This window comes from Hemitrygon akajei, chromosome 2 (assembly GCF_048418815.1).
Source record: "Hemitrygon akajei chromosome 2, sHemAka1.3, whole genome shotgun sequence".
Taxonomy (NCBI): Eukaryota; Metazoa; Chordata; class Chondrichthyes; order Myliobatiformes; family Dasyatidae; genus Hemitrygon; species Hemitrygon akajei.
In genome coordinates this window covers 171,512,139-171,532,545 of record NC_133125.1, presented here as the reverse complement: position 1 = coordinate 171,532,545, position 20,407 = coordinate 171,512,139, and the positions used below count along the sequence as shown (strand labels likewise).

Here is a 20,407-nt window from a genome sequence, read left to right as displayed (position 1 = left end):
CCTCCTGCACTCAGTCAGCGTTACTCCCTCCTGCACTCAGTCAGGGGTACTCCCTCCTGCACTCAGTCAGCGTTACTCCCTCCTGCACTCAGTCAGGGGTACTCCCTCCTGCACTCAGTCAGGGGTACTCCCTCCTGCACTCAGTCAGCGTTACTCCCTCCTGCACTCAGTCAGGGGTACTCCCTCCTGCACTCAGTCAGCGTTACTCCCTCCTGCACTCAGTCAGGGGTACTCCCTCCTGCACTCAGTCAGAGGTACTTCCTCCTGCACTCAGTCTGGGGTACACCTGCGCGAAACCTCTCGGCTCTCTGACCATCCTCCAACGCGGGCCGGATCGAACCTGCCAAGTCTATTGGCACTTGTCCAGATAATGCCCTGTGTGAAGTTTGCAGCAGGTTGAACAGGCCGGGCAAGCAAGGGGCATCCTGGGAATCAGGAAGAAACCCGCTAGCCCAAGCTTTCAGTTCAACGCCGCAGCCGGTGGCAAGCGGGTGGATCATCAAGTTCACGGGCCGCACGCCAGGACGCGATATGGGGTAAAGGCAGCGCAGACGTTAGTCCCTGGGCCAAACCAGAGCGGAGCACGTAATAATCTCAGACTGGACAGCGGCTTTCAAAGGAGCCGTGTTTAAAATCTTCAGAGGCACAACGACTCCGTGTACGAGCTGCTGAGGGACCAGAGAGCGACCAGAGGGAAATGCCGGTGACTGACAGGTGATCGAGCGCCCGGTCCGGAGTCACAACGAGCCACAGACAAAGCAACAGCAGGGACGATGCAAGCTGATTCCACAGCCGAGAGCTCAGGTGAGAGAGCTTCAGGGGTTAATCGGCGACTGCCAGTTACCGCCGGTATGGGTGTCTGGCAGGAAAAGTAGAGAAGCAGCGAATCGGGGGGTTGTGGTGAGAGAGAATGGGGCAATGGAAGAGACACGATGGGCCGATTGGCCTATTCCAGTGGGGAGAAGGGGAAAAGCCTGCATTCAGAGCAAATGAGAGAGTTCCTTGATACCCGGATCCTGGTCTCAAAGGGTTAACTGCCGGCTCGGGAAGAGCGGTCTCCGGACAACGTTAAAGTATTCTCGTAAAGCTGCTCGCGGTTTCGGCGGGACAAATGCCCTCGTTCGTTTACTGGCGGCTTTGGGCTGGGAGCCGATCCAGGAAGCGAGGCAGCCAAGCGGAATCCAGCATACAGGTCCCACAAGCGTCCTGGCGACCCAGTGCCCAGTCTGAGTCCGGCGGGGCGCGGGGAGGGGGGTGCTGGGGTGGCTGGTGGGTGAGAGGCAGTGGTGTGCGTGGTCACATGTAGCCCCCACCCCAGCCGGCAAATGCCGGGTCTCCGTCCGCTAACTCGTGAGGACCCAGACCTGCGAGGACGCGATGCAGTCAGTACTCCTCTCGAGCAATTGTCCCAGAAATTGCCTCAGTCAGTGCGTGTGGAATGTGGAGAGGGAATCTGGCGGGGCTGAGAATTAGAGGGTCAACCCGCGCCGAAACAGACCTTTCGGCCCGCCGAGCCCGTGCCCGCCATCAACCATTGACACGAATCTTACATTAATTCCATGTGTTAAAATCTCCTCACATTTCCATCAACTGCCCCCATATTCCACCCTTTGGGTGCATAATTTAAACGCTTTTCGAGGTGAGGGGAAAGAAGGCGGACAGAGCGAACGGTGATTCCAAACACACTGCCCCTTAACAGCGCCGCTGTGCACATCGGATGTCGGGTCGGAATTAGAGTAACCGGGGTTAAGGACGGGGAGTGCCCAGGTCAGGGTACCGCGTGTGCCCCTCCATTTTCCTCAATTCCCAAATCTAGGCTGGAGATCGGGAACTCTTGCATCTTGGAGCGTTAAACTGGGGCAGGACCGTGCCGCAAATGGCGGGGCTCCGCAGAGCGCTGTAGAGCAGAGAGACCTCGGGTACAGGTGCCTGAAAGAGGCGACAAATGGACAGGGCGGTGAAGAAGACGCGTGGCCTTCTTTGCTTCATCGGTCAAGGGAATGATGCAGGAGCAGGGACCTAATATTACACGACCACGAATCGTTGAAGAGGCCACGCTTGGAGTACTGTGTACACTCCTGGCCGGCCGGCGATAGGACGGATGTGGTTATGCTGGAGAGCGCGCGGGGAAGATACACGAGTTGCCGGGACTGGAATTAATTCAGTTATATAAGCAGAGGCAGGTAGACTGGGAGGCTACCATACTCTTCCCTGGAGCACAGGAGCCTGAGAAGTGACCTTGTGGAGGCTTATAAAATCATGAGGGGTGACTATCATCGATCACGTGAATGTTAGGTCTTTTATTCCCCAGGGTAAAGGAGTCTTAAAACTAGAGCTAATGGCTTTTAAACTGAGATGGACAAATGTAAAAGGGATTTGAGGGACAACTTTTTCCACACAGAGGATGAAAAAGATGGAAACACAGAAAACCTACAGCACAATACAGGCCCTTCGGCCCACAATGCTGTGCTGGATATGTGGTAGGAGCTGCCAGAGGAAGCTGTGGGGATTGGCTACAAATACAGCATTTAAAATACCCTTGGACAGGTAGGACTAGATAGGGTGGATGTGGAGAGGATGTTTCCTATGGTGGGGGTATCCAGAACTCCAGATTGAGGGGTGACCCTTTAGAACTGAGGTAAGGAGGAATTGTTTTTAGCCAGAGAGTAGTGAGTCTGTGGAATGCTCTGCCACAGACTGCAGTGGAGGCCAAGTCCGAGCATATACTTAAGGTGGAAGTTGATCGTTTCATGATTAAGCGGGAGCTGGGATCAGTCATGATGGAATGGTGGGGCATACTCGATGGGCTGAATGGCCTAATTCTGCTCCTAGCTCTTATGGTCTAGGTACATGGATAGGAAGGGTTGAGAGGGCCACGGGTCAAATGCAGACAAACAGGATGAGTGTGTATTGACACATTAGTCAGCATGGGCAGGTTGGGTCAAATGGCCTGTATCCATGCTGTATCACTCTGATGGGGGTTGAAAATTGTGAAGGGCTTGTGGAGTGTGTGTGTTGGTGAATGGGATGCAACTCCAGTGCCTCTATGTTAAGTCTTTATTTTGTAACTTTGGCCATTTGTTCAAGATTGCCCCGCTAGTGAGAACATCTCAACATCTACTCTACGTTACCCTCTGGATATTGTGTCTCAGTAAGAACGCCCCTCATTCTTCTAAACTCCGAGGAACACAGACCCAACCTGTCAAGTCTCTCTTGATGGGACAACCCTCTCATGCCAGGATTTAGCCTGTTAGATCTCCTTTGGACTGTCTCCAGTGCTACTAGATCCTTTCTTAGGTGAGGGGGCATGAAAACTGGGTGCTGTATTCACGCTGTACAATTATAATGGTATCTGCCTGCCTATTGAACCATTCATCAAAGTCTACTCCATCGTTTCCCTCCCGAGCCCCCATCCCATTATTTCTTTTGTTGATCTCGTCCTCAGTGACAGAGAATGCTTGAGACAGCTGTATTAACAACATCTAAAGAGCCCTTGGACAGGTATACGGATGGAAAAGATTTAGAGGGGCCATGGACAAAAGGCATGCAGATGGTAATGGGAACCTTGGTTGGCAGAGACGAGCTAGGCAAAGGGCCATGCTGTATGACTCTGAATCAGAACCCCTGAGGTAAAGAATTCCAGTGTTTTATAAAATACAAACAACTTCCTTCCCACCTCACTTCTAGATGGGTGGACCACCATTTGGAGATGGTTGCCCTTGGTTCTATATTCTCCAGCCAGAGAAAGCAGCCGCCCTTGTCCATCCCTCTCAGAATCCACGTCTTGTCCAAACCTTTGAGTAGAGGAGCAAACTTACTCTGTCCCGTCGGGGTAGACAGGCCTTCAGACCATAAACCGTCCCGAGATATGGTAACAAAACCTCCACTGTATTTTAATAGGTGGCATGGCTGACAAGAAAATGGTTAACAAGAGTGAGGAGAGAGGGGTGAAACCAGTTTTGCCATTTGTAGGAACTAGTTTACTCCAGTAAGCCAGGCTTTTGAATTTAGTAATACAATGGGAGCTCATTCCTATGTGCGGTGTCACTGAGTCAGGTGGATGCGATCTAGGGACAGCTCATTCCTTGGAAATGGTGCTGAGCTGCCGCCTTGAACTGGTACAGAATTTGTGTTGAAGACACTCACTCAGTGCCATGTCAGTAACTGATAGGTGGTGTCGTACCCCACCCCCTGCAACAAAGGATGGCTTACACCTCAGGTCAAGACTCGGCTGTAGATCTACACCTAAAGGACAAGGGACACCTTCGATGATAACAATGTGCTCATTTTTGACAGGAGGGACAGGTGGTTTGAAAGACGGGTTAAGGAAGCCATCTTTGTCAGACTGGGAAACCCATCCCTGAACACAGGGTGGGGTACGACACCACCTATCAGCTGCTTATAATGCAGTCCTGACATCTCTACCCCAGTATCTCCGCAACAGTTCAAACTGACATTCGTGCAAAAATAACCCTCTCATTACCTCAACGACTCCTAATGACCCTCATGTGATTGCTATACAACTCACAGAGTTATCATAAGCTGGAAAATTACCCACCATGGATCTGAACTGAAGAAGCCTCTCAGATGAGTGGCGAAACATCTTCTGGACAACACACCTAGTTGCCTTGATTTACAACTGCTTAATATAACTACAGAGTACTTTGTAGACGGCACACACTGCAGCCAGCGTTGGGCAGAGTGAATGACTAGGGTAGGCTGATTCAATCCAGCTTTGCAAATTTTGTTGGCACGTCACCCTTGCAGATGAGTGGAGAGTTTCCAGCGCATTTGATGCATGCCAAGGTGATTTTAACAGGCCTATTTCCTTAAGGTCCTTGAGTGTAGTTGCAGTAAACAAACTTATCATGAGATCTTGGAGCACAGAACAAAGAACAGTACAGCACCAGGAACAGGCTCTTCAGCCCACAATGTTGTGCCAAACCAAATTAGTAATCAAATGGCCAACTAAACTGATCTTTTTACAATGTTCATAGATTTCCATTTCCCCCCCCACATTCTTGTGCCTATCCAAGTGTCTGTTAAAAGTCCCTAATGTATCTGCCTCTACCACAGGCAGTGTATTCCAGGCACCCTCTCTGTATATTTAAAAAAACTTTCCCATTTACCTTAGATGCATGCCCTTTCTATTTTCTATTTCTGCCCTTTTATGGAGTAGAAATACAGCACAATTTTCCTGGGATTGAAATGTCTAATGCATTCTCTATGTATGCCCCTCATAATCTTATAAATCTCTATCAGATCTCCCCTCAGCCTCCGCCGCTCCAGAGAAAACAACCCAAGTTTGTCCACCCTCTCGTTCGAGCACATGCCCTCTAATCCAGGCAAAATCCTGGTAACCCCGTTCTGTATCCTCTCCAGAGCCTCAACATCCTTCCTACAATGGGGTGATCAATTCTCCAGATGCAGCCAAACCAGAGTTTTATGAAACTGCAACGTCAACTCCTGACTTCTGAACACAATGCCTCAACTAACAAAGTCTTTTCTTAACTACCCTATCAACCAAAAAGTGCTTTCAGGGAGTTATGAACTTGGGCCCCAAGAACCAAGATGTTATCTAAGAAAACATGTGCTGGCATTGGAGAGGGTCCAGATGAGATTTACGAGAATAATTCTGGGAAGGAAAGGGTTAACATGTGAGAGCATTTGATGGCCCTGGGCCTGTTCTCACTGGAGTTTAGAAGAATGAGGGGGATCCCATTGAAACCTATTGAATATTGAAAGGCCTAGATAGAGTGGAAGTTTCCTATAGTGAGTGAGACCAGGTGCAGAAGCACAGCCTTAAAAGAAAGGTACATCCATTTAGAACAGACATGAGAAGGAATTTCTTTAGCCAAAGGATGGTGAATCTGTGGAATTCATTGCTACAGATGGCTGTGGAGGCCAAGTCAATAAGTATGTTTAAAGTGGAAGTTGATAGTTTCTTGATTGGTCAGGTGGGGTCAAAGGAATGGTTAAACTTTGGGCAGGTTAAACTTCATCTGCCTCCTCTTTGCCCATATCTGCAACTGTTCGATGTCCTATTGTATTTCTTTACCAGTTTTGTATGCCATGCAAAACACCACCAACCTGCATATCATCGGCAAACCTACTAACTCACCCATCTACATTTTCATCCAGGTAATTTATATACATCACAGACCTCCAGCTCAAATAAATCCCTTTGACCACTACCCGCTGTCCTCTGAGAGCGAGCCAGTTTTGAATGCAAACGACCAATTCACCATGGATCCCGTGCATGTTAATCTTCTGGCTGAGCCTCCCATGAGGGATCTTGTCAAACACCTTACTAAGATTCAGGTAGACGACATCCACAGCCTTCATCAATCACCCTCGTCACCTCATCAAAAACGCAATCAAGTTAATAAGACATGACTTGCCCTGCACAAAGCCATACTGTCCCCATCTCATCCCTACTTCGACGAGGACCATGTGTCTCGCCATCCCAGAATTGTGCAGTTCGGTGGGTAATTTGCCCCTCAAGTTGTGGGTGTGCTAGATGTTGCTGAGAATTAGGGAAGGGTAAAAAAAAACTGGGATTAAAGTAGAAGGATGTTGCTGGAACCTGGGGACTGGAGTTATGGGGGAGCTTGAATAGATTAAGACTTCATTTCCTGGAGCCACAGGAGAATGGGAGGAGGGGAGCATCAGGGTAGAGTAGTGATTTGCATAATATTATTACAGTGTCAGTGACCCAAGTTCAGTTCCCGTTGCTTGTCTGTAAGGAGTTTGTACAGTGACTGTGAGGGATTCATCCGGGCACTCCGGTTTCCTGCCACTTCCAAACACATAGAAACATAGAAAACCTACAGTACAATACAGGCCCTTCGGCCCACAAAGTTGTGCTGAACATGTCCTTACCTTAGAAATTACCTAGGGTTACCCATAGCCCTCTATTTTACTAAGCTCAATGTACCTATCCAGGAGTCTCTTAAAAGACCCTATCGTATCCGCCTCCATCACTGTTGCCAGCAGCCACTTCCACGCAGTCATCACTCTCTGAGTGAAAAATATCCCTGACATCTCCTCTGTACCTACTTCCAAGCACCTTAAACCTGTGCCCTCGCGTGACAGCCATTTCAGCCCTGGGAGAAGGCCTCTGACTATCCACACAATCAATGCCTCTCATCTTATACACCTCTATCAGGTCACCCCTCATCCTCCGTCGCTCCAAGGAGAAAAGGCCAAATTCACTCAACCTATTCTCATAAGGCATGCTCCCCAATCCAGGCAACATCCTTGTAAATCTCCTCTGCACCCTTTCTATAGTTTCCACATCCTTCCTGTAGTGAGCTGACCATAACTGAGCACAGTATTCCAAGTGGGGTCTGACCAGAGTCCTATATAGCTGTAACATTACCCTCAGCTCTTAAACTCAAGATGTAAGGGATTGGTAGATTAATTTGTCACAGGGTGTAATTGGGCTGTGTAGGCTCATAGGGGCAGAAGGGCCTCCATTGTGCTCTACCTAGAAAAACATAAATCTCCTAGAGGTATACAAAACAATGAGGGGATGATGAGGGTGAATGCATGGAGCTTTTGCCCCTCCGAATGGGTGAGACCAGAACTAGAGGTCATAGGTTAAGGGTAAAAGGTGACATATTCAAGGAGAAACTGGGGGGTGACTTCTTCACTTAGTGTCTGCTCTGTGTGGAATGAGCTTCCAGGTTCAGTTGTCATACTTAAGAGAAGTTTGGATAGGTACATGGACACAGAGGGAGATAGTCCAGGTGCAGGTAGATGGGACCAGGTATAGGATTAGGTTGGCATGGGCTGAATGCACTCTGCGGGATTATAGTAACTGGGTGGCTGGGGGTCAGCACTGTTTCCCTTCTGTACTGCTCTGCGCAAGGTTAGAAGTTATTATAGACAGGATGTATCCACAGACGTTATTAGCTTTGGCTTCCTGAGGCTTTGACTGCACCCCCCTATAGAAGAGTGCCAACCAGCTGAATGTAAATTATTAGCCAGACCAGGAAGTTCAGAGTGTGACAGGATGAGTCAGGATGATGAAGGCAGGTACAGCTTGCAGGGCGGGACTATGAAGGGTTCGCCTTGGAACTTCAGATGTTCAACGTACATTGAGGCGGCCCGATAATTGGTAGGATGGCGCTATCCGCATTTGTTACTGGCGTAAAGTTAGGTAGAAATGTGGTTAAAATCAACAAAACCACAGAGTCTGGAAATCTAAAATAAAAACAGAAAGTGCCGGAAACACTCAGCAGGCCAGGACATATCTGCGGGAAGGAAAGCAGTGTCATCATTTCAGGTGGAAGACCCACTGCAGGACTGGGAAGGCAGCATCTGTGGAAAGGGAAACTGTTAGTGTTTCAGATGAAGGATGCTCCACCAAAACTGAGAGAAAGATGGCATGGGTGCCAGGGAAATGTGGGTGAAACCACAGGAATGTTCCTGACGAAGTAAGGATACATGGGATAAGGTACGATGGCTGTGTAATTTGTGGTGTACAGGGACTTGCCCAGAGGGCCTGTCTATTCAGAGAGAGGAAAAGATAGAATGGAGAATATACACTGAGTGTACTTCTGTATGTTCATGGTCTTCTGCTGCTGCTGTAGACCATTGACTTTAAGGTTTGACGGGTTGTGCATTCAGAGATGGTCTTCTGCACACCACTGTTGTAACTCATGATTATGACTGTCACCCTCCTGCCAGCTTGAAACAGTTTGGCCATTCTCCTCTGATCTTTCTTGTTAACAAGGCAGAATGGGTTTTTTTGCACCATTCTCTGTAAACTCTATGGACAGCTGTGTGTGAAAATCCCAGGAGATCAGCTGTTCCCGAGATACTCAAACCACCCCATCTGGCACCAGCAATCGTTCCATGGTCAAAGTCACTGTGATCACACTTCTTCCCCATTTTGATGTTTGATCTCTTGACCATGTCTGTATGCTTTTACGCATTGAGTCGCTGCCACGTGATGGCTGATTAGATAATTACGATAACAAGCACCTAGTAAAGTGGCCACTGAGTGTAAAACACTTCAGCACGGTGCAGGCCATTCAGCTCACGATGTTGTGCCAGCCTAGTCTACTCTGAGATCAATCTAACTGAAAGGACAGCGGGTAGAAGTCGGTCAAATGGACAGGGAGAAAGAGCATGTTATCTAGAGTTAGAAAATTTAATGTTAGATCTAGGAGACTGAAACCTACAAATATCCTACAGGCAAAGGGATCTATCCACTTCCACTCCACCATTGACACTGCTCAGTCGACACCCACCGTCCTTACCGAGTCCAACAATATGTGGTTAACGGTTAAGCACCAGACATTCTGCTCCACTTCACAACCCAGATTCTGCTCCACTTCACAACCCAGATTCTGCTCCACTTCACAACCCGGATTCTGCTCCACTTCACAACCCAGATTCTGTTCCACTTCACAACCCAGATTCTGCTCCACTTCACAACCCGGATTCTGCTCCATTTCACAACCCAGATTCTGCTCCACTTCACAACCCGGATTCTGCTCCACTTCACAACCCAGATTCTGCTCCACTTCACAACCCGGATTCTGCTCCACTTCACAACCCGGATTCTGCTCCACTTCACAACCCGGATTCTGCTCCATTTCACAACCCGGATTCTGCTCCAATTCACAACCCGGATTCTGCTCCACTTCACAACCCAGATTCTGCTCCGCTTCACAACCCGGATTCTGCTCCACTTCACAACCCAGTTTCTGCTCCACTTCACAACCCAGATTCTGCTCCATTTCACAACCCAGATTCTGCTCCACTTCACAACCCAGATTCTGCTCCACTTCACAACCCAGATTCTGCTCCACTTCACAACCCAGATTCTGCTCCATTCACAACCCAGATTCTGCTCCATTTCACAACCCAGATTCTGCTCCACTTCACAACCCGGATTCTGCTCCACTTCACAACCCGGATTCTGCTCCACTTCACAACCCGGATTCTGCTCAGACAGTCCGAGAGTCAGAGCAGCTCATCCCAGCGCAAGTATTTCTGCAGTGACATCAAGAGATGTTGCAAAACAAAGAGCTTGTTTAAAACTTTTTTTAAGCCGGCTGTCTTCCTTGTTCCCTTCACTATCTGGGCGCCAGCGAAATCACTCCATGAAGTGAGTTCGATCAGCCCACCAGGTTTGTTCAAACAGAGCAACGGGCACAAAGTGCTGGAGGAGCTCACCAGCTCAGGCATCTCTGGAGGGAATGACCAGTTCACGTTTCTGGCCAAGACCCTGAAGAACATCGACTGTTTACTTCCCTCCATAGATGCTGAGTTGCTTCAGCATTTGGTGTGCGCTGCTCTTGATTTGCAGAATCTCCTGTATCCCTGTAGATCCAATCGTTTTTCATTGAAACCGTCTCCCCTTCCCTGCCCTTTCCCCCGGCTCTGTAGACCTCCCTGAGTCATTTGTCCAACTGCTCTTGAAAGATCCAAGAAGCCCCTTCCATTGCCCTTTCAATCTGTGCATTCCAGATTGTGCCTTGCCACATCAAATGAACATTGTAAACCCTGGATATTGAACACCCGACTAAGGGGCACCCTATCCATACAAACAGAACCAGAAATGTGTTTATTAACACTGCCCAGTGGTTGTGCAGCTGCGGTAGAGAACACGGCATAAAAAGTTATCATTAGTTGTAGTAAAGAGATAGATAAATGTGATAGATATATGGATATGTTTGATAGAAAGATAGAAATATAGATTAGATAGATATGGTATTTAGAAAGATAGATAGATATGAAAGATACTTGAATAGATAGACAGATAAACACATGAATATAAAAAGTGAGATCGGAATAGTGAGGCAGTGTTCAAGGACCATTTGGAAATCTGATGGAAAAGGGGAAGAAGCCATTCCTAAGCTGTTGAGTGTGTGTCTTCAGGCTCCCTGATGGTAGCAGTGAGAAGAAGGCATGTCCCGGATGGCGAGAGTCTGTAGTGATGGATGCTGGCTTCCTGAGGCACTGTCTTTTGAAAATATCCTTGCTGGTGGGGAGTCTAGTGACCAAGATAGAGCTGGCTGAGCTTACAACGCACTTAGAAACAAGATGCTGGAAATCCAAGCAACACGCACAAAATGTTGGAGGAACTCAGCAGGCCAGGCAGCGTCTACGGAAAAGAGTACAGTTACTGTTTCAGCCCGAAACGTCGACTGTACGTTTTTCTACAGTCGCCGCCTGGCCTACTGAGTTCCTCCAGCATTTTGTGTGTGTTGCTTACAACACATTTATGTTTTTTTTTTATCCTATGTATTGGAGCCTCCGAAACAGACAGTGATGCAAGCAGTCATAATGCTCTCCACCGTACATCTGTAGAAATTTGTTAGTCTTTGGTGATGAACCAAGTCTCATTAAGCTAACAAAGTATAGTCACTGCCATTGTCTTCTTTGTGAGTCACATCAAAACGTTGGACCTAAGGTAGATCTTCAGGATGTTGACACCCAGAAACTTGAAGCTGTTCACCCTTTCCCTTCGAGCATTAGGGACACCGACAGGATGGATGGGGATGGATTTGTTGGTTGCTGAGGATGTTCATCCGTCGACACCGCTAATCTCCACCACACCCCCACCAACCACCACCATGAGCAGCAACAATGGGGTCAGGCAGAGCAGAGCTAGGAGCATTGACTCACTCACTCACCGGCTGACTCACTCAGTCCAGCAGGGTCCCCTGATGTACACTCGTAAATCCGAAATCCTCTGCGACTTCTCCAAGATGTGGAAGATCAAGTTCGTTTGTTGTCATTTCAGCAGCTTTATAAGACCATAAACTGTAGAAGCAGAATTCGGCCATTTGGCCCATCGAGTCTCTCTGCCATCCAATCATAGCTGATCTCTTTTATTCTCCCCTCCTCAGCCCCACTCCCCGGCATTTTCCCCATGCCGTGTCTGATCAAGAACCTATCAAGCTCTGCCTTAAACACACCCAACGACCTGGCTCCACAGTTGCCTGTGGTAACAATTCCACAAATTCACCACCTTCTAGCTAAAGAAATTTCTCCGCATCTCAGTTTTAAATGGACGCCCTCTATCCTGAGGCTGTGCCCTCTTGTCCTAGACTCCCCCACCATGGGAAACATCCTTTCCACATCTACTCTGTCTAGATCTTTCAACATTTGAAAAGTTTCAATGAGACTTCTCCCTCATTCTTCTAAATTCCATTGAGTACAGACCCAAAGCTATCAAATGTTCCTTGTATGATATCCCTTTCATTCCTGGAATCATCCTTGTGAACCTCCTCTGAACCTTCTCCAATGCCAGCACATCTTTTCTTAGATGAGAAGAACAAAGCTGCTCACAATACTCAAGGTGAGGTCTCACCAGTGTCTTATAAAGCCTCAGCATCACATCCCTGCTCTTGTATTCTAGACCTCTTGAATTGAATGCTAACACTGCATTTGCCTTCCTCACCACTGACTCTACCTGCAAGGACAAGGACAACCAAGTCCCTTTTTATCACAGATTTTTGAATTGCACAATTATTTCTACTACCAAAGTGCATTACCATGTGTTTTCCAACATTGTATTTAATTGAAACTTTCTTGCCCATTCTCCTAATCTGTCAAAGTCCATCTGCAGCCTACCTGTTTCCTGAACACTACCTGCCCCTTCACCAATCTTCGTAGCAACTCCAAATTTGGCAACTAAGCTAAATCCACCATCTAAATCATTGATATGCAGCATAAAAAGAAGTGATCCAAACATCAGCCCCTGCAGAACGTCACTAGTCACTGGCAGACAAACAGACAAGGATCCTTTTACTCCCACTTGCTGCCTCCTACCAATCAGCCACTGCTCTAACCATGTTAGTAACTTTCCTGTAATGCCATTGCCTCTTAATTAAGTAAGCAACCTCCTGTGTGGCACCTTGTCAAAGGCCTTCTGAAAGGCCAAATATACAATATCCACTACACCCCCTTTATCTATTCTGGTTGTAATCTCCTTAAAGAATTCCAACAGGTTCATCAGGTAAGCCGTCCCCTTAAGGAAACCATGCTGACTTTGTCCTAAATGGTCCTATGTTCACAAAGTACTCCATAACCTCATCCTTAACAATTGACTCCAATGTTTTCCCAACCACTGAGGTCAGGCTAACTGGTCTGTAATTTCCTTTCTGTTCCCTTTCTCTTTTCTTAGAGTGGAGTGACATGTATACTGCCAAATGAAACAACATTCCTCTGCACCAAGATGCAGTACATGTAACTCACACACACAACACATGAAGTAATATTACCATGAGTAAGTTAACAAATAGTAAGGTACATTTATGACATAAGTAAATGGTATAATAGAAATATAGAAACATAGAAAACTACAGCACAATACAGGCCCTTCGGCCCACAATGCTGTTGTGAACATGTAGTTACCTTAGAAATTACCTAGGGTTACCCATAGACCTCTATTTTTCAAAGCTCCATCCAGAAGTCTCTTAAAAGACTCTATCAGATCCGCCTCCACCACCGTGACCGGCAGCCCATTCCACGCACTCACCACTCTCTGCATAAAAAAATTTACCCCTGACGTCTCCTCTGTACCTACTCCCAAGCACTTTATACTGTGCCCTCTCGTGATGGCCATTTCAGCCCTGGGGAAAACGCCTCTGACTATCCACACGATCAATGCCTCTCATCATCTTATACACCCCTATCAGGTCACCTCTCATCCTCCATCGCTCCAAGGAGAAAAGGCCAAATTCACTCAACCTATTCTCGTAAGTCATGCTTCCCAATCCAGGCAACATCCTTGTAAATCCCCGCTGCACCCTTTCTATGGCTTCCATACCCTTGCTGTAGTGAGGTGGCGATGAGACCTGGGTGGTGACAGGGAAGTCAGTAGTCTTGGGGGAGGAAGCTGTTTCCCACCCTAACCACCCTTGTTATAAAGAGGGTAGTGCCCAGATCTGAAAAATTCACCATTCAAGGATCTAATCAGGTTTAACTAAACTTTCCAGTTTAAGTACTTTTACATACTCATGATGGAACGGTGGGGCTGACTCAATGGGCCAAACAGTCTAGTTCTGCTCATAAATCTTATGGTCTATATCTTGTAAATACCTTGGCCTGACTCCTGGTATTTACAAGTCCCCCTGTTCCTGTAAAACCACACAAAGACTACCGTCATCACAGCTTTGTACTTTTCCAAAGTGCAGTGCAATATCTCATTGCATCATCGGTAACTACTAGCTTAAAATGAAATAGTTGATCTCAAGCATCCAGGGCAATTCACAGCAGACAAAAATGGCCAGCTCACATCAGGAGATACCCGGACAGGTAACCGAACGCCGCCTGGCTCGGGGTTCCGTGTCTCTGCCTCCAGTCCGATGGGTGCAGATCAAATTCCCAGGGATATTGCTGAGACTGGGTTTTGACAGACTGCATTGCCTGGAGTGAAGGTGGCTGTAGGGCGACCTTCTAAAGGACTGTAAGATCATGAAGGGTACAGATAAGGTGGGTGATTGCAGTTTTTCTCCCCCAGGGTAGGGTAGTCTGAAACTACAGGGCACTGGTTCAAGGTGAGGGGGGAAAAGATTTAAAGGAGACAGTTTATTTTTCACCTAGTGCATGGTCTATATATGGTATGAGGAAGTGTTTGAGTAAAATTACAACATTTAGAAGACAGGTGCGTGAGAATTAGAGGGATATGGACCGAAGTCAGGTGTAGATAGGCCTCATTCGGTATTGGTGAGATGGGCCAAAGGGCCTGGTTCCATGTGGAGCCACCAAAGCACCCAGTTACACCACTCCTGCATTTCATTCGCCCTGCATTCTCACTCAACTGAGACACAGGCGCAGGTTTAACAGGACTGAGGAGTTTTTTGATCTGAATGAAGAGTTGAGCATTAGCGGCCTCAGATAAGCTGCCCGAGAGCCAGGACGTGGATCTGGATGCGATTATGTTGATCAGCGCACAGGCAATCCCACGCTGTAACTGCTTTATGGAGATACAGCGCAGAATAGGGCCTTCCAGCAACCCCCTGATTTAACCCTAGCCTATCTACCGGATCGTTTATAATGACCTACAACCGAGATGCCTCTGGACTGCCGTGCGAGGAAAGCAGAACACCTGGAGGAAACCCGCAAGGTCATGTTCACTGCTCTCTCTGGTTCTGCTCTCCGGCACGCCCTCCTGAACTATTCATCAAACCAGATTTGCACCCCTGCTTTGGTTGCTGACTGGGCTGTAAGTCATTTCAGCTCCCTGCGGGACAGGACTGCGGTTCCTCACACTCCACTGTATTCAAGGCCACTCTGGGGAAGACTTTGGGCACTCTGTACAATGGAGAAGTTGCTTTGAGACCCACTCAGGAAAACGATGTGATTCCGTTTTTTTAATAAATCATGTCTGCATCCTTCGGAGCAACTCACAAAGTGCTGGAGAAACTCCGCAGGCCAGGCAGCAACTGTGGGGAAAACGGGCAGTCGGTGTTTCAGGTCAAACCCCTTCATCTGGACGTTGAACAGTCCAAATGAAATATCTCTACCCAAAACATCGACGGTCCATTTTCCCCCACAGATGCTTCCTGACCCTGATTCCCCCAGCAGTTTGTGTTCTCTCCAGGTTCCTGCATCTGCAGCCTCTCCTGTCTCCTCTGTGTCCTGCGGAGCTTAGCAGACTGATGAACGATCATATGACTAGTGGGTATGACAGAGCAGATGTCAAGGCATCCTCTAGCTAGGGAATAAATTAGGAGGCGGTTCTTTAAAACTGAGGTGTGTGGGATCTTTGAGCCACGCACTCTCTGCCGGAGGGCCCCAATGGGTCGAGCAGCGTCTGAAGGAGCAAAAGAATTGCTGACCTATCACGTCGAGACCCTGCATCAGGACTGTCCTGCACTGTGGTTCCAACCTTTAAATGTCGACAATTTCCTTCCTAATTTTGGGTGCTGCTCAGCCCATTGTGTTCCTCCAGCAGACTGCACACAGCTCCGAGTTCCATGCTCCGCACTCTCTTGTGTAGGAACTTCTCGCGGTGCTGGGGGGTGGGGTGGTAGGCAGAAGCTCTGAATTTCTCTCACCCAGAGGGCTGAGGAGGGTAAATCACTGGGAGAATTTCAAAAGTCGAAGTCGACTTTATTGTTGTATGCACAAGTGCACGTAAGCACAGGTGCTATAAAAACCCTATAACTGCACAGGACATCATATAAATGGCGTTCACAAGAAAAGCAGAAAAAAAATCACACAAGAATGGTATGCAACTTTTTATACAAGTGAGGGCACAATTACAACTGGAAGAATCCACTGTGGTGCAGAGTGGTCGTGGTGTAGCTGTACCCAGGTGCTGGTTCAGGTGGTGCAGGTTGGTTCAGGAACCGAACAGTTGAAAGGAAGCAGCTGCTGTTGTGGGACCTCAGGCTTCCCTATCACCTCCTCCCTGACGGTATCGACAAGGAGATGGTGCGGCCCGGACGGTGGGGATCTCTGATGATGGCTGCTGTCTTCTGGATAGCTCATCCCTTGTCAATATTACAGATGGCGGGGAGGGGTGTCCCTGTGATGTACTGGGCTGAATCCACTATTCCCAGCAGCTTCTCCCGTTCCTGATCATTCCTGTACCAAACAGTGCTGGAGCCAGCCAGGATTCTTTCAACGAGTCTTGTGTTAGTGCACTGGAGTATTGTATCCTGGTCGCCTCATTATGGGAAGGACGAGGAAGCTTTGGAGAGAATGCAGAGGAGATTCCTCAGGGTGTGGCCTGGATTAGAGACCATGTCTTAAGTGGAAAGGCTGAGCGAGCCGGGGTTTTTCTCTTTGGAGTGAAGGAGGATGAGAGGTGACGATGGAGGTGTACAAGATGATAAGAGGCACAGATCGAGTGGACAGCCAGAGACTTGTTCTCTGATATGAGGGGACAGAATTTTAAGGTGTTGGGAGGGAAGTCTAAGGTAGGTTTCTTTTCACACACAGAGTGGGTGGTGCATGGAATACCTGCCGGGGTGGTGGTAGGGGCAGGTACAGTATATTAGAGGCATTAAGGTGACTCAGATGGGGACATGGGTGATAGAAAACAGAAAGGAAGTGTTAGATTGAGCTTGGAATAGTTAAAGGGCTGGCATGGCATTGTGGGCCGAAGGGCCTGCACTGTGCTGTACTGTTCTGTGTCCTGAGTGCGTCTGTGGAGGTTGGAGTGAGGAAGACGAGGTGGATGGACTTTGGGGTTGCCAGGGATCAGACAGCGAGGAGACGAGTCCGATGGCGGATGGTATTGAATGGCGGGGGAGGCTCCCAGGGCTGGGCCGCCTCCTCCAGCTCCTACTCTGCCTGTAGGTGAAGCAGGGGGTGGAAAGTAATGCAGTCACCGGGATTTGTTCCAGGAGGGAGGGGGCATGGGGTTGCAGGACCAGTTTGCCTAAAGCTCTCGCTCTCCCTGCAGGTGACAGCACCCCACCGGGCAGTCCCGGCCCCGACAACAACGCCTCGGCCTCAGAACCCACCGACCTGGAGTGCGCCATCTGCTTCTCGCCCTTCGACAATGTCTTCAAGCTGCCCAAGCTGCTGGCCTGCGGACACACCTTCTGCCTGGAATGCCTGGCCCGCATCAACGTGTCCTCAGAGAACGTGAGCTCGGTGGCGTGCCCCTTCTGCAGGCACCCCACCCCGCTCCCCCCCGGCAAGGGTCTGCCCGCCCTCGACAACGACCGCTCCATCCTCTCCCACCTGCCCTCCAGCATGCAGACCGTCCCCTCCATCCGCTTCAGCCGCGACAAGGGTCGGCTCTACACCAAGGCCCCGGAGCCGGGCTCCTTCCTGAAGCCCATCAGCAGCGTCAGTCTGAGCCTGGACGTGGGCCAGCCCACGCTGAGGGGCCGGGGCCCCGGCCACAGCCTGCCCTTCCGCTCCAGCTGGTGCTACTACGTAGCCATCGTCTGCGTCGTGCTGCTCACCGTCGCCCTGGTCTTCTCGGGCATCTTCATCTTCGTCATCGTTCCCTCCCTCACCAGCGGAGGCTCGACTGTGCCGAGGAACAACACCGGCCTCCAGTCCAGCTCCTCGCCCCCCTAACCCTACCCCCCATCTCGTTCAACGGAGGCTGCGCCCCCGATTCCCCCCGCCAGGGGCAAGGACTTCAACCCCAGCTCAGCCACACCTCCCCCCGCCTCGGCCGAGTTATCGACCTCGCCCTCAGTCCAATCTGCAGCCCCACACCCCTTCCACCAGACCGGGACCTCTTGGACAGAATCGACCACCATTGGAGCAGAGAACTGCCAAGTGTATATGGACCCCGGGGCCAGTGCCATGAACTGGGCCAGCTGTCAGAGGTGGCATGGAAGGAGGTGCCAGGCTGCAGGCGGGCAAAGGGCTGCACACTATTGGAAGGGTTTCAACAGAGCGGGGGGCGACAGAGAAGTTCCGGAGCTTTGGACCCAGGGCGTGGGGAGCTGAAGGCGCTGGCGCCTGTGGTGGAGTGAATCCAGGCTCCCGAATGAAGCAGATGGGGTGGCAGATTCAGGGCCCAGCAAATGGGGGGGGGGTAGACGGACTGAGACTGGGTGGGGGGGGTTGTCTGCATCTGGTGAGAGGGTGTAAACATTGAGACAGGGGTCTCTGGGTTTGATAGATGGGGGGTCTGAGACCGGTTAACACAAGGGTCTCTAGGTCTGATCAGAGAGGGGCCTCCAAGTCTGATAGGATGCAGACTGGATGGGACGGGGCTCTCTGAGTCTGATGGGGTAAGGTGTGAGACTGGATGGGACAGGGATCTCTGAGTCTGATGGGGTAAGGTGTGAGACTGGATGGGACAGGGATCTCTGAGTCTGATGGGGTAAGGTGTGAGACTGGATGGGACAGGGATCTCTGAGTCTGATGGGGTAAGGTGTGAGACTGGATGGGACAGGGATCTCTGAGTCTGATGGGGTAAGGTGTGAGACTGGATGGGACGGGGCTCTCTGAGTCTGATGGGGTAAGGTGTGAGACTGGATGGGGCAGGGATCTCTGAGTCTGATGGGGTAAGGTGTGAGACTGGATGGGACGGGGCTCTCTGAGTCTGATGGGGTAAGGTGTGAGACTGGATGGGACAGGGATCTCTGAGTCTGATGGGGTAAGGTGTGAGACTGGATGGGACGGGACTCTCTGAGTCTGATGGGGTAAGGTGTGAGACTGGATGGGACTGGGATCTCTGAGTCTGATGGGGTAAGGTGTGAGACTGGATGGGACAGGGATCTCTGAGTCTGATGGGGTAAGGTGTGAGACTGGATGGGACGGGCATCTCTGAGTCTGATGGGGTAAGGTGTGAGACTGGATGGGACAGGGATCTCTGAGTCTGATGGGGTAAGGTGTGAGACTGGATGGGACTGGGATCTCTGAGTCTGATGGGGTAAGGTGTGAGACTGGATGGGATGGGGGGTCTCTGGGTAGAACAAGGAAGAAGGTTATAGGGCTGGTGACCCAGAGTGGGAGAAGCCCAAGCATTAGAAGGAAAGTTTTGGGATCAGTGTGTTTCTGACCAAGAGGTCTCCTGGTCCAGAGAGCACGAGGGCTGTTTAGATCACATGAGAACACTGTGGAAGCTGCCAGTCAGAGGGCAGTGTCGGGGAGCTTGGCAGACTCTGAATGTGGTGGGGTGGGAACGACCCATGTTACAGTGATGGAAACAGCCCACCTTGGTGAAAGAAAGGCATGGATTCCAACAGCTTATGGAGGACTGTTTACTTTTGGGAAGAACAACTCACATCAACGACCTCTTGAGGAACTCTGGTGACTCTGCTGACTACCAGGACTTTTAAAAAAAAATACCAAAAGCAAGGACAAAGTTGAGACCCTGCCACACAGGGAATGGTTGAAAGGCACAGACCATGAATTCCTTCTCGTTCTAGATGAATCGTTCCTTCCTTGTCACTCATGGGAGTTGACCTCCGAACCTTCTCGAAATTTAGCAGCAGACACAGCCAATTCTCAGGAACTCTCTGTACCAACGCTACATCTGTCAATGGGTTCTGGACAAGACGACTTCCTGTTGATTGGGGTCTAGGTGATAGGATCTGGATTGGGGTGGACCCAGCTCGTGTTCTCTCCTGGACTGCATCCAGACACTGAATTCCATTGGGATCTTGTGCATCAGTCAGTTGGGATTGGCCAGACACACAAGTTTGAGCTCAAGCCGCAAGCAATGTCCTACACAGTGCAGATACTTGTCTCACCCAGAGCATGTTCATGACGTTTGGTCTCATGGTTTTTACATAAGAAACAAAATGTTCACCCAATAAGGTTGATCCAACCCTTTACTCAAAGCAACCAATCCATTTGCAGTGTTCAACCTACCCCAAACCAAATTCACCAACAATTTAGATGTAACACTTCCAACCACATACCAAGCACCTTACTTGTTATTATTTAGTCATTACACACACATTGTATGTTACACATGATGCATAACTTCCCAACAATTATTTCATGGTTG

General features: G+C 49.4%; 1 protein-coding gene across 1 annotated transcript; it reads left to right on the top strand.

The window, feature by feature from the left end:
- Positions 1-285: 285 nt before the first annotated feature.
- On the top strand, positions 286-18,462 carry rnf183 (ring finger protein 183). Its single transcript, XM_073032550.1, has 2 exons — positions 286-804; positions 17,384-18,462. Exons 1-2 carry the CDS (start codon positions 774-776, stop codon positions 18,010-18,012), a joined length of 660 nt encoding a protein of 219 aa, XP_072888651.1. The 5' UTR covers positions 286-773; the 3' UTR covers positions 18,013-18,462.
- Positions 18,463-20,407: the final 1,945 nt, after the last annotated feature.